Here is a 13,007-nt window from a genome sequence, read left to right as displayed (position 1 = left end):
GATCCAAAGTAGTTCTTCGTAAAATATACATTGACTTCCGGTTTGAAAAACGCTGACAAGTAAATTTGAGCAACTATGCTATTGTAAGCAAACCGTGAGCTCGAGAAGAAGATTTTCTGCATCCGAGTAAAATATTGTTGAAGGAAGAATACTTCACTTTTGTGTAAGTGGTAAACTCGCAAAAAGACATCTCGCTGTGGCTTGTTATTGGAAACGTGTGCATTGTTAAGCTAGTGATAAGTTCTACTGTCTTGGTTTTGGTTTGCAGTAAACTACCGACTGAATTTTGAGAATGGCAGACGAAATTGCTACAGATGCTGGACGTGTTGTGAAAATGGAAGTAGACTGTACAGGGGTGTGTGATGAAAAGATTCCAGAATGTGAGAAATTGGCCAAGGAGGGGAAACTAAGCGAAGCGTTAGAGGCACTATTAGCTCTCGAGAAGCAAACAAGAACGGTAAACTACTGAATTGACCACTTCTTAGTGATTACACATTAAATTGTACAATAAAACCTATTCTAACAGTGGTTTAATGTTTCAGAGTTCAGATATGGTTTCAACTGGTCGAGTCCTAGTTGCCATTGTAAGACTGTGTTTTGAAGCAGGTCAGTGGAATACACTGAATGAACATATAGCTCTTCTTGCTAAACGCCGAAGTCAGCTCAAACAAGCAGTGACAAAAATGGTGCAAGAATGCTGCGAGTACGTTGAGAAAACGCCGAACAAGGAAATAAAGACGAAACTTATTGATACTTTAAGAAGTGTTACAGAAGGAAAGGTCCTAAAAATATTTGCATTGCTCTGTTTTCTTAAGATTGTTTTTCTGTAAGATTTATTTAAAATAATTGTTGTTAATTACACCTGTTTTAGATATACGTGGAAGTTGAGCGAGCTAGGTTAACACACAAACTGGCGAAGATGAAAGAGGAGGAGGGTAACATAGTTGAAGCTGCAAACATAATACAGGAACTCCAAGTTGAGACTTACGGTTCTATGGAAAAAAGGGAGAAGGTAAAGTACTGTTTCTTTCGAATATTAATGTACTATTTTATTTCGTCAACCAATCCATTTTTGGGTTGTGTGTTGATAGCTCCCATAGCATGCAGTAGGCCCGTCAATGCCATATGTCAATATTTTTACTTCTGTGAATCTGACATTGCTATAGTGTCACAAAGAAGGAACAAAAAAGTATTTCCCGGATGTTACAATTATACATTTGAACTCACATTTTGCTTTATAGATCCAGTTTGAAGGAAAGTACAGTTTATACAAAACAATTAGGATAACTGATTTTTCAGATTACTGAACACATCTGAAAACATATTGTCCAGTGTTCATATGAGTATGGTACGAAGAAACACTGAATTAAACACACCCCTGTAAATAGCCTAGATATATTTTGTATCACATGTCTTAGCAAACAACACAGGGAATGGCCTAGTTTCAGAAGTCAAAATGGCATTCAAGTAGGCTTACAGTTTAGGAAAAGAACCCCCTATTTTATTTATTTATTTATTTATTTCTGACCTGAGACCCATTTTCTTTCGCAAAAGGTTTTGAAGACAGTAACAGCACACGATCATATTCTTGTTCCTCTAACCACTTCATAGTGACTTCAGGGTTGTGAAAATTTTCTCACTGAATAGCCCACTTTCAGTGTTGTTGTTGCTAGGTTCTTTCTTTTCATTGCAAGGGTCTTAGGTGGTCAATACCATTTGCAGTTATTTCACCATCTGTCTACTTGATATCCAGGGTCACTGACATCACATTCAATCCAGTCTTGCATATTTTCATGCTCCCATTCTTCATTTCCTGATAATTCTTTTTAGGTGCCCAGTATCATTGCATTATTCGACTCCATATATCTGAACTGGGCTTCATCCATTAGCACTTTTCTTCTACTTAGGCCTATCTATTATTTTGTCAGGAAAAAAAAACAAGAACAATGTTTTTATATTTAGTTGCTTTTACGACTGGCACACTGACAGCAATCTCTACCACAAGTGAAGTTTGGGGTGTCAACACACAACAGCAACCACATGGTTGGCAGATAGGGGGAAACCGCAGAACTGATCAGCCCAGTCCCAACAGGACTTCTACTTTGTGTGCTCACTAATTTCAATTTTCTAACTAGAACACTTCCAAAAATAATACTCTACTGTACTTACTAACTGTTATTAGTCACTAACGAAAGTTACAAAATGTGATGTTAATCAACACATTCATTTTATTCACTTTCTTTTTGGAAATGTTGTGGAGGAATATTATAGCTTGAAAAGAACTTTAGAATGGATTCTGTTGCTTTTCAGCTATTAAGTATTGGTCCAGTCTTGTACACATCAAACCTTTTGGTTTCAAATGTGAATGTTCTTTTGCGTAAAATTCCTTGTAGCTTACAAGATTGTTACTTTTCCTACCTGATCGTATCAGAACTAGGCCTAAATGAAGTCTTGTGTATAGGACGTAGAATATTACACTACCCCTCAGCTTCAAGCAGTGCCACTATCATCAAAGCAGCCACTCATCAGCAATACATTATGTAGCGCCTGAGCTATGTGTTGAATACAAGATACAATCGTCAATATTTTGTTGGGATCAACAAGAATATTCTTTACTAGTTTGTAGGCTTTGGCCAGTGGCGTAATGTTAATGGCTGCTGTGATATTGCCTGCAGTGCAAGTTTTCACAGTTTCATTAGTTTGCGGAAGCAACAAATCTTAAAGCAAAAAAACCTTGTTGTGGTGATAGATCTGTAGCTTAGCCCAAGGTGTAGGTTATGTTGGAAGTGACAGTTTGGTTGAGAGTTAGCAGAGCCAGTAAATGTGAAATTCGGAAACCTGATTGTGGTTACAGACTGATCTGTTGTGTAGCCCATTTCAAAAAATCTCAGTTGATATTACATTATACTCTCCATATTGTTTACATTTGTCAGATATTTCCTATGTCATTAGCTAAAGCTGACAACTAGTATCAAATATTTCTCTCTATAATTTCAAAGAGCAGGTTATTATCATGCCAATCTAGTCTAGACGTTTTACTATACTTGAGACTAATCTCGTATTTTTGTTAGCTCTATCAACAAGAGATCGCTGTACCACTTTCTAATCAAACATTAAACTTAGACCCACCACAAGAAAGAATTTTATTTTACAGGTCCATCTTGATCACACAAACTTTTACACTGCACTACTACTGGTTTCAGCTTCTGCCATCTTCAGATCTTGTGCTGCTATTGCTGTTCTCCAGAATATCCAGCAGCACAAGATCTGAAGATGGCAGTAGCCGGAACTGGTAATAGTGAAGGGCAAAAGTTTGCATGATCAAGATGGATCTATAAAATAAAGTGCCAGAATATGATCATGGACTCATGTTCAGATGTCATCGCTTCAATTGACAAGGAAGTATGTCTGTAGCATTCATAAACAAATATAAAAAAAATAATAATACCAAGTTAGCAGGGACAGCTCTGGCATGTCTCACGTGGCCAGATTTTAAAGTGGGTGCGCCAGATCTAGAGTTCATGTGGATAAATATGAAGAACAAAATGTAGTTTAAAATACCATATTAATTTATTGACATTCCACCATTAAATTCATTATAAAAATGCCAAATTTTGTTTGTAATACAGATTAAATTTATGTACAGTTATTCTGTGCATTTATCCTCTGCAGGAACAAGATAAAATTTCATAAAGTGGCTATACATCCATGATATTTTCAGCGCATTGAACTTGTGTGTGCCAATTTTTCTTTAGTTAAGGGCATCACCTTGTTTGTCACAACCTGTTGAAAATTCTATCTCATTACCTTTTTATTTGGGGGCGGGGGGAGCAAACAATGTTGATTTTTGTTTTCAGTGTCAGAAACATTTTATTAAAAATATGGATAACTTTTCTGAAACAATGGAAAATCCAGGATGGAATGTGACAATACCAGAGAAGGAAAGTTGCTACTCACCACGTAGCAGAGATGCTGAGTCGCGATAGGTACAACAAAAAGATTCACACAGTTATAGCTTTCGGCCATAAAGGCCTTTGTCAGCAGTACGTAACTTGCACACACGTCTGCAGTCTCAGAGAGCTGAAACTACACTGTGAGCAGCAGCACCAGTGCATGATGGAAGTGGCGACTGGGTGGGGGTAAGGAGGAGGCTGGGGTGGGGAGGGGGAGGGATAATATGGTGGGAGTGGCAGACAGTGAAGTGTTGCAGTTTAGACGGAGGGCAGGAGAGAAGTTGCGGAGAGGGGAGGGGGTAAGTAGCAGAAAGAAGAGAAATAAAAGAATTTAAAAGACGGTGTGTCGATGAAATGACAGCTGTGTAGTGCTGGAATGGGAACAGGGTGGGGACTGGATGGGTGAGGACAGTGACTAACGAAGGTTGAAGCCAGTCTATTACAGGGGTATGAGGCATGAGGTAAGAGATTGGGAGCAGGGCTTGTGTAAGGATGGACGAGTATATTGTGTAGGTTCGGTGGACGGCGGAATACCACAGTAGGAGGAGTGGGAAGGATAGTGGGCAGGACACAGAGGAGCATTCCCCTCCTAACTCAGTACCATCCGGGACTGGAACAACTGAATTACATTCTCCGCCAGGGTTTCGATTACCTCTCGTCGTGCTCTGAAATGAGAAATGTCATGCCCACTATCCTTCCCAGCCCTCCTACTGGTGGTATTCCACCGTCCACAGAACCTACACAATATATTCGTCCATCCGTATACAACCCCTGCTCCCAATCCCTTACCTCATGACTCATACCCCTGTAACAGACCTAGATGCAAGACCTGTCCCATATATCCTGCCACCACCACCTACTCCAGTCCAGTCACTAACGTCACCTATCCCATCAAAGGCAGGGCTACGTGTGAAAGCTAAGCTGCAACCACTGTGCTGCATTCTATGTAGGCATGACAACCAACAAGCTGTCTGTCTGCATGAACGGCCACCGACAAAATGTGGCCAAAAAACAAGTGGACCCCCTGTTGCTGAACACACTGCCAAACATGATATACCTGACCTCAGTGACTGCTTCACAGCCTGTGCCATATGGATCCTTCCCACCAACACCAGCTTTTCTGAATTGTGCAAGTGGGAACTTTCCCTGCAATTACATCCTACGTTCCCGTAACCCCCCCTGGCCTCAACCTTTGTTAGTCACTGTCCTCACTCATCCAGCCCCCTCCCTGTTCCCATTCCAGCACTGCACTGCTGTCATTTCACCGCCACACCCAGTCTTTTAATTTCTTTTTATTTCTCTCCTTTCCGCTACTTGCTCCCTCCCCCCTCCACACCTTGTCTCCTGCCCTCTGTCTAAACTGCAACACTTGACTGTCCGCCACTCCCACCATACTATCCCTCCCCCTCCCCACCCCAGCCTCCTCCTTACCCCCACCCAGTCGCCACTCCCATCATGCACTGGTGCTGCTGCTGCTCACAGTGTAGTTTCAGCTCTCTGAGACTGCAGGCGCCCGCGCGTGCCTGTGTGTGTGTGTGTGTGTGTGTGTGTGTGTGTGTGTGTGTGTGTGTGTCTAATGCTGTGACAAAGGCCTTTTTGGCCGAAAGCTATAATTGTGTGAAACTTTTTATTGTGCCTATCGCGACTCAGCATCTTCTCAATATGGTGAGTAGCAACTTTCCTTCTCTGATATTGATAGCTTTTCTGATGTAGACAAAATTGCTAGAAGTTTCAAAATATCACGATGACTTAACTTGGTGTTGTATTCACTTGTTGCAGGCAAATGAAATGTAAATCAATGTAATTTAAGAATGTACCACTTGAAGGTTATGGCATAAACGTTGAAATTCATTGTAGTAATTTATAAAACCAGTGATGACTTCTCTCTTTTTATTGATATCTTAAGCAAACAGTAATACACACTAAAACCATTCCACGTAGGGAAGAATATTGTTAAAAATACAGTGGACAATTAATTTGTATAAATGAGTTAATAAAATAATAATAATAGTGACTTATGAGACAGTCAATTAACATTTTATTTCTACAGCGTTACCAGTTATTGCTGTGGCCAGAAATTCGAGGCTCTCATTTGCTCCCACCACCATCTTTCATCATGTCGTATGCCACTTTCCACTAAATCTAAATAACCTAATAAAGAATCTTCAGAGAGAGAGAGAGAGAATGTGTGTGTGTATGTGTGTGTTTTATTTGTCACAGTCCACAGCCCAATAAGGGGGGGGGGGGGGGGAAGAAAAAAGAAAAAAAAAAAAAAAAAAAAACCCTTTGGCATTCATCAGACAAAGAATTCCTCAAACAAATATTTACCTAATGCAATCACACAAATGCAGCTTTTACATGATGCTGAGATTGTTGGAATAATCATTAGTATTTGACTTAATCTGTAAAAATCACGCAAAACAAGTTTATATAGCTCCAACAACTTGAGCAATGCTCTGGTTTGCTATTTGTGCCCCATGAGAAGATTTTTTAATATCTTAATTTCTGTCTCCAATGATACAGCATTGCGTGAACAATTTTGTCCCAATTGCAGTAACATTTGTTTGTCCATAAAATTTTCCAGCTTTGCTTCAGACAAGTGATTCTTGTAATTATTCCAGAATTTAAAATTGAACACTTTGGAAGACCACCGTCTATTTGGGGCAAAAAACCAGCAGCAGAACCAGTCTTCACAAAGACAAAAAACATAGATTGTACAGCAGTTAAGAGAATCAAAAGAACTTAACAATAAATGAGACCTTAATAGTACTGTATGCTCACATGATCAGTTACATTCTAGAAACACTTCTCAACAAGAAATGGTCTTAACTCTGCTCTGCTTCCCCAACATCTTTATGTATGTTGGCAGTGTATTATAAAGAATGACACCAAAGTCATAACTGTGGTAACTGGATTTCATTTGTAGATTGTCAAGTCTAGCTCTTGTCATCAACACATTAATGTATGTACAGTAAGCAAATACAACTGTTTAAATAGGGGCTTACAGTGAGCCCTAGCAGAGGTGTTTGACAAAATTTGGATAGACCTTTCCTGTCATGTATTTATTTCACTTAACTGACTATTAATTTTACCCTAGAAAACTGTTCCGTAAGCCGCAAGGGTCTGGAAGTAACAAAAATAAGCTACTGTAGCACCATCTGATAAACAAACTTTAGAAATAATTCTCAGAGCAAAACACGCAAAACGTAGACTCTGAAAGAGTTTAGTTACATGGTCTTTCCAGTTTGTCTTGATCAACATACATTCCTAACAGTTTAGTGCATTGTACCCTTCCTAACGCATTTCCGTCCAGTAGCCACATGGAGACCTCGGTTTCGATTCGTCATCCCAAATTAAATATTGGAGGATTTGATCAGTTGTAGTGGACAGAAATTTTTTAACATCACTCACCATTACACTAGTTTCATCTGCAAATATCATCATCTTGACTGCGGTTTTTGAAATTGGTGTGCCAATTGGGAACAGTGTGTGTAAGTGGCCTGTGGGACTTCCCTGCACGAGAACCACTCGTAATGACAGTTCCTTCCATATGCTTGTGAAACACAGTAATTTAAATTAATTCTACCATTTTTAGAAAAGGTGCATGTTACCATTTGAGTATTACTGTATGAGAGTTGATACTTGCTCCATTTTTGAACTATCTCTTGACTTTTGACTCATCAACCATTGTGGTTCTAAGATTTTCAGTTTGTATGTCGTGTGTTTTTTCCTAACACTTGGATTGGTTTTCCCTATAAGTTTCATTAAGTCTAAAAAAATCTCCCTTATTGGAACTATCTTTCGATTCATAATAATCTCTTTGGGCCCCTCCTGAAGAGCTGTATATGAAAGTACATCAGCAATAATTTCTATATAGGGTGAAGCGAAATTCGTGCACTCGGGCTTCGCAGCGCGATTCCTCACATGCCAGCGATTAAAAAAATGTTTCACAAAATTTTGGCTGGCGAATAAATCTGGCAAAAAAGGGATCTTAGAGTGGCAATCTGGCAACACTGTAACCACATGTATGGTAACTATCTCTGTCAGCGCATATTAGTCATGCTATACAGTTGGTGCAGTGGATAGAGTTTTGGGTTAGCATGCAGGAGGTCAATGGTTGAATCCTGGGGATAATATATCACCAGGGGTAAGATCCTTGTATGAATAGCAAGAGCTCAGATGGAATGCAAGTTCTAAGCAAAGAAGGGAAAGCAGAAAGATGGAAGAAGTATATAGAGTGTCTGTACAACGGCAATGTACTTGAGGGCAGTATTATTGAAATAGAAGAGGACGTAGGTGAAGATGAAATGGGAGATACAATACTGCGCGAAGAATTTGACAGAGTACTGGAAGACCTGAGTCGAAACAAGGCCCCGGGAGTAGACAACATTCTAGCCAGCCCTGACAAAACTCTACCATCTGGTGAGCAAGATGTATGAGACAGGCAAAATACCCTCAGACTTCAGGAACAATGTAATAATTCCAATCCCAAAGAAAGCAGTTGTTGACAGGTGTGAAAATTGCCAAACTATCAGTTTAATAAGTCATGGCTCCAAAATACTAACACACATTCATTACAGACAAATGGAAAAACTGGTAGAAGTCAACCTCGCGGAAGATCAGTTTGGATTCCGTAGAAATGTTGGAACATGTGAGGCAATACTGACCCTTCGACTTATCTTCTAAGATAGATTAGGCAAAGGCAAACCTACATTTCTAGCATTTTTATACTTAGAGAAATCTTTTGACAATGTTGACTGGAATACTCTCTTTCAAATTGTGAAGGTAGCAGGGGTAAAATACAGGGAGCCAAAGGCTATTTACAATTTGTACAGGAACCAGATGCCAGTTATGAGTTGAGAGGCGTGAAAGGGAAGCAGTGGTTGGAAGGGAGTGAGACAGGGCTGTAGCCATTGCCAATGTTATTTGATCTGTATATTGAGCAAGCAGTAAAGGAAACCAAAGAAAAATTTGGAGTAGGAATTAAAATCCATGGAGAAGAAATAAAACCTTTGATGTTTGTCGATGACGTAATTCTGTCGGACAGCGAAGGACCTGGAAGAGTAGTTGAACGGAATGGACAGTGTCTTGAAAGGGGGATGTAAAATGAACAAAAGCAAAACGAGTGTAATGGAATGTAGTCTAATTAAATCAAGTGATGCTGAGGGAATTGGATTACAAAATGAGACACTTAAAGTGGTAGACGAGTTTCGCTATTTGGAAAGCAAAATAACTGATGATGTTCGAAGTAGAGTGGACATAAAATGTAGCGTGGCAATGGCAAGAAAAGTGTTTCTGAAGAAGAGAAATTTGTTAACATCGAGTATAGATTTAACTATCAGGAAGTCTTCTCTGAGTATTTGTATGGAGTGTAGCCATGTATGGATGTTAAACGTGGATGATAAGTAATTTAGACAAGAAATTTGGTGCTACAGAAGAATGCTGAAGATTATATGGGTAGTTCATGTAACTAATGAGGAGGTACTGAATAGAATTGGAGAGAAGAGGAATTTGTGGCACAACTTGACTATAAGAAGAGATCGGTTTGTAGGACATGTTCTGAGGCTTCAAGGGTCACCAATGTAGTATTGGAGGGCAGCGTGGATGGTAAAAATCATAGAGGGAGTCCGAGAGATGAATACACTAAGCGGTTTCAGAAGGAGGTAGGGTGCAGTAGTTACTGGGAGATGAAGCAGCTTGCACAGGATACAGTAGCATGGAGAGCTGCATCAAACTAGTCTGTGTCTGAAGACCTCAACAACAGCAACTACAACAGGACATTTGCCATGCTACTATGTTCACATTCAACATCATGTACGATTCACCATGAAAATCAAGGTTGTTCAGCATGTACCGGTCAGTGGATGGATCATATTAACTACGTCATCCATTTCAGAGATATTTGTTTTATTTTACCGGTTTCATATGAGACAATACAAAAGTGTGTAAAAAATTTACAGTGCCTATAAATGTATACAGGTTTCATATGAGACAATACAAAAGTGTGTAAAAAATTTACAGAGTGCCTATAAATGTATACAAGTTACTTTAGTTTTATAAAATAAAGTTCGACTTTGTACTTTGATTCTAAAATATCGATGTCTTATGTGGGTGGGACAAGAAAATTTTGGTTGGGCCTGCACCAGCCTTTTGCACAACCACTGTGAGGGTGTGGGGAGACTTGTGGTCACACTAGACAGAAGTTTTCTCTTTTATAGGGGGTGGGGGCATGTTATATTTAGGACAGATAGGGAATGAACTCCATTTACGTCAACCAGAATTTCCCTAAGAACATTTCCCTGTGAACATTAGAAGGTAGGAGATGACATACTGGCAGATGTAGAGCTGTGAGGATGGTTTATGAGTCATGAATGTGTAGTTCAGTCAATAGAGCATTTGGCCATGAAAGTCAAAGTTCCCGAATTCGAGTCTCGGTCTGACACACAGTTTTAATCTGCCAATAAAGTTTCAGTGTAATTCATATTTTTACTTAATTTTTTTTATTTATTTATTTTTTACATCATTCTTCGTGCCTTTCGCATGTATGTGTTAGATTTCAGCACACAGCACTTTCACGGTGCTAAATATATTAATGTTTCAGTGTATTAAAGAACCACTGTCATGTCGCCATTTCATGTGTTTAGTTTTGTTAATGGGGGATGTATTCATCTTTTGTTTGTTTTGGTAGTGGTGGGACACGAGTCAAGCTGGTACACAGTTACGTATGGAAGCACACACGCAGAATTGGGAACATCCTCAAGAAACAGGGAATAAAAATAGCATACTAGAGCAGGAACTCTATACAGAAATGTTTAATAAAGCAAGGTCACCCTAACATGTACAAAAAATTCACCAATTCCAGTGGAAAAGTTGTGATGCTCTACACTTAGAACAGATGGGCAGAACTTTTGAGAAAGGTATAAGGGACACAAAACAGCCTAGAAATATGGCACCAACCATTCAGCATTTGCAGAACACCTCTAGCAAGAAGACCACGCCCTACCACAATACAAAAGGACATGCAAAATATTCAGGTTCAGCAACAAGAAACATCTCCTAACCTACAAGAGAACTTCTAAATTCCAAAAGCAATAATAGAGAAGAAACACACAACAAACCACCAGACAGAGATCAGCAACCAGACATTATTTAAAATAATAAAACATACTCTATAGGCATAGTCCTAGAAACCACAAAATAATATCGCAATCTAGGCACTATCCTCACCCTACATCATCCACCACTGTACCATAGTAAAGCAATAATTTATACACACAGTAGTAAACACACACACACACACACACACACACACACACACACACACACACACACACGACCACAGTCACTGGCAGCTGGAGGCATACTGCATGCAGCAGGGCATTATGGTAGAGATAACCAGGTGGGGTAAGGAGGAGGCTGGGGTGGGGAGGAGGAGGGGACAGTAAAGTGCTGCTGGGAGTGTGTACGGACAATGTGGAGAGTGGGGCAGTTAGGTGCAGTCGGGAGGTTACAGAGGGCAGGGAAGAGGGATGGGGGGCAGGGGGGTTGCGGGAGAGGGGAGAAGTAAAAATACTGGGTGCTTTGGTGGAATAGAGGACTTGTGTAGTGCTGGAATGGGAACAGGGAAGCAGCTAGATGGGTAAGGACAATGACTAATGAAGGTTGAGACCAGATGACATGGAAACATAGGGCATATTGAAGGGAGAGTCCCCACCTGCACAATTCAGAAAAGCTGGTGTTAGTGGGAAAGATCTAGATGGCTCAGGTTGTGAAGCAGTAATTGAAATGAAGGATGTAATAATGGGTGGTGTGCTCGTCAACAGTGTGGTCCACTTGTTTCTTGGCCACAGTGTGTTAGTGGCCATTCATGTACATGGACAGCTTGTTGGTTTTCATGCGCACAAAGAATGTGGCACAGTGGTTGCAGGTTAGCTTGTAGATTACATGACTGGTTTCGCATGTAGCGTGACCTTTGATGGGGTAGGTGATGTTTGTGACAGGACGGGTGGTGGGAGGATGTATGGGACAGGTCTTGCGTCTAGATCTATTACGGGGATTTGAGTCATGAGGCAAGGGGTTGGGAGCAGCGGTTGTGTAGGGGATGAATGAGGATATTGTATAAGTTCTGTGGGCGGCAGAATACCACTGTCGGAGGACTAAGAAGCATAGTGGGCAGCACATGTCTCATTTCAGGCACGACGAGAGGTAGTCAAAACCCTGGCAGAGAATGTAATTCAGTTGCTCCAGTCCTGGGTGGTACTGAGTCACAAGGAGAATACTTCTCTGTGGCCAGACAGTGGGGCTCTGAGAGGTATCGGGTGCTGGAAACATAACGTATGGTATATCTGTTTTTGTACAAGGTTGGGAGGGTAATTGCAATCTGTACCGGCCTCAGTTAGACCCACAGTATATTTTGAGTGGGAAAGCTCGTTGCTACATATGCTGTATGGAATGGACTTCTTGGTATGGAATGGGTGGCAGCTGTGAATTTGAGGTATTGCTGATGGTTGGTAAGTTTGACATGGCTAGAGGTACTGATATAGTCATCTTTGAGGTAGAGGTCAACATTGAGGAGGGTGACTGTGGGCGGTTGAGTAGAACCAGGTGAAACGAAAGGGTGAGAAATGGTGAGGTTCTGGAGGTATGTGATTAGGGTGTCCTCACCCTTGATCCAGATCATGAAGATGTCATCAGTGAATCTGAACCAGATGAGGAGTTTGGGATTCTGGGTGATTAGGAAGGATTCCCTAGATGCTCCATGAATAGGTTGGCATGGGATGGTGTCATGTGGGTGCCCATAGCTGCACTCTGGATTTGTTTGTAGGTAATGCCTTTAAAGGAGAATTAATTGTGGGTGAAGATTGAACATGTCCTGCAGTAGCTAAACAAAACACACAAAATGACATTATGACAGTGGTTTTTTGCGCCACAGAAACTTGAATAGATTTAGTACAAGGAAAATTCTGTCTGCTAAAATTTGGCACATACATGTGGAACAACAGGAAGAATGATGTAAACAACCAACAAACTGTAACTAATGATAAGAATTAACAC

At 40.4% G+C, this 13,007-nt stretch overlaps 1 protein-coding gene across 1 annotated transcript in view; it reads left to right on the top strand.

Annotated features, from left to right (window-relative positions):
• The first annotated feature begins 23 nt into the window (after positions 1–23).
• The window catches only part of LOC126091936 (26S proteasome non-ATPase regulatory subunit 12), a 101,576-nt gene continuing 88,592 nt past the window's right edge, over positions 24–13,007 (top strand). Inside the window, exons 1-4 of the mRNA XM_049907258.1 lie at positions 24–163; positions 269–457; positions 543–779; positions 872–1,012. Of these exons, the coding sequence (XP_049763215.1) occupies positions 293–457; positions 543–779; positions 872–1,012 (543 nt within the window). The 5' untranslated portion in view covers positions 24–163; positions 269–292. The remainder of the gene's footprint in view (positions 164–268; positions 458–542; positions 780–871; positions 1,013–13,007) is intronic.

The sequence above is a fragment of the Schistocerca cancellata genome, chromosome 7, assembly GCF_023864275.1.
Source record: "Schistocerca cancellata isolate TAMUIC-IGC-003103 chromosome 7, iqSchCanc2.1, whole genome shotgun sequence".
In the NCBI taxonomy this organism is placed as follows: domain Eukaryota; kingdom Metazoa; phylum Arthropoda; class Insecta; order Orthoptera; family Acrididae; genus Schistocerca; species Schistocerca cancellata.
The sequence above is the reverse complement of the archived record's forward strand: the minus strand, read 5'-3'. Positions and strand labels throughout refer to the sequence as shown.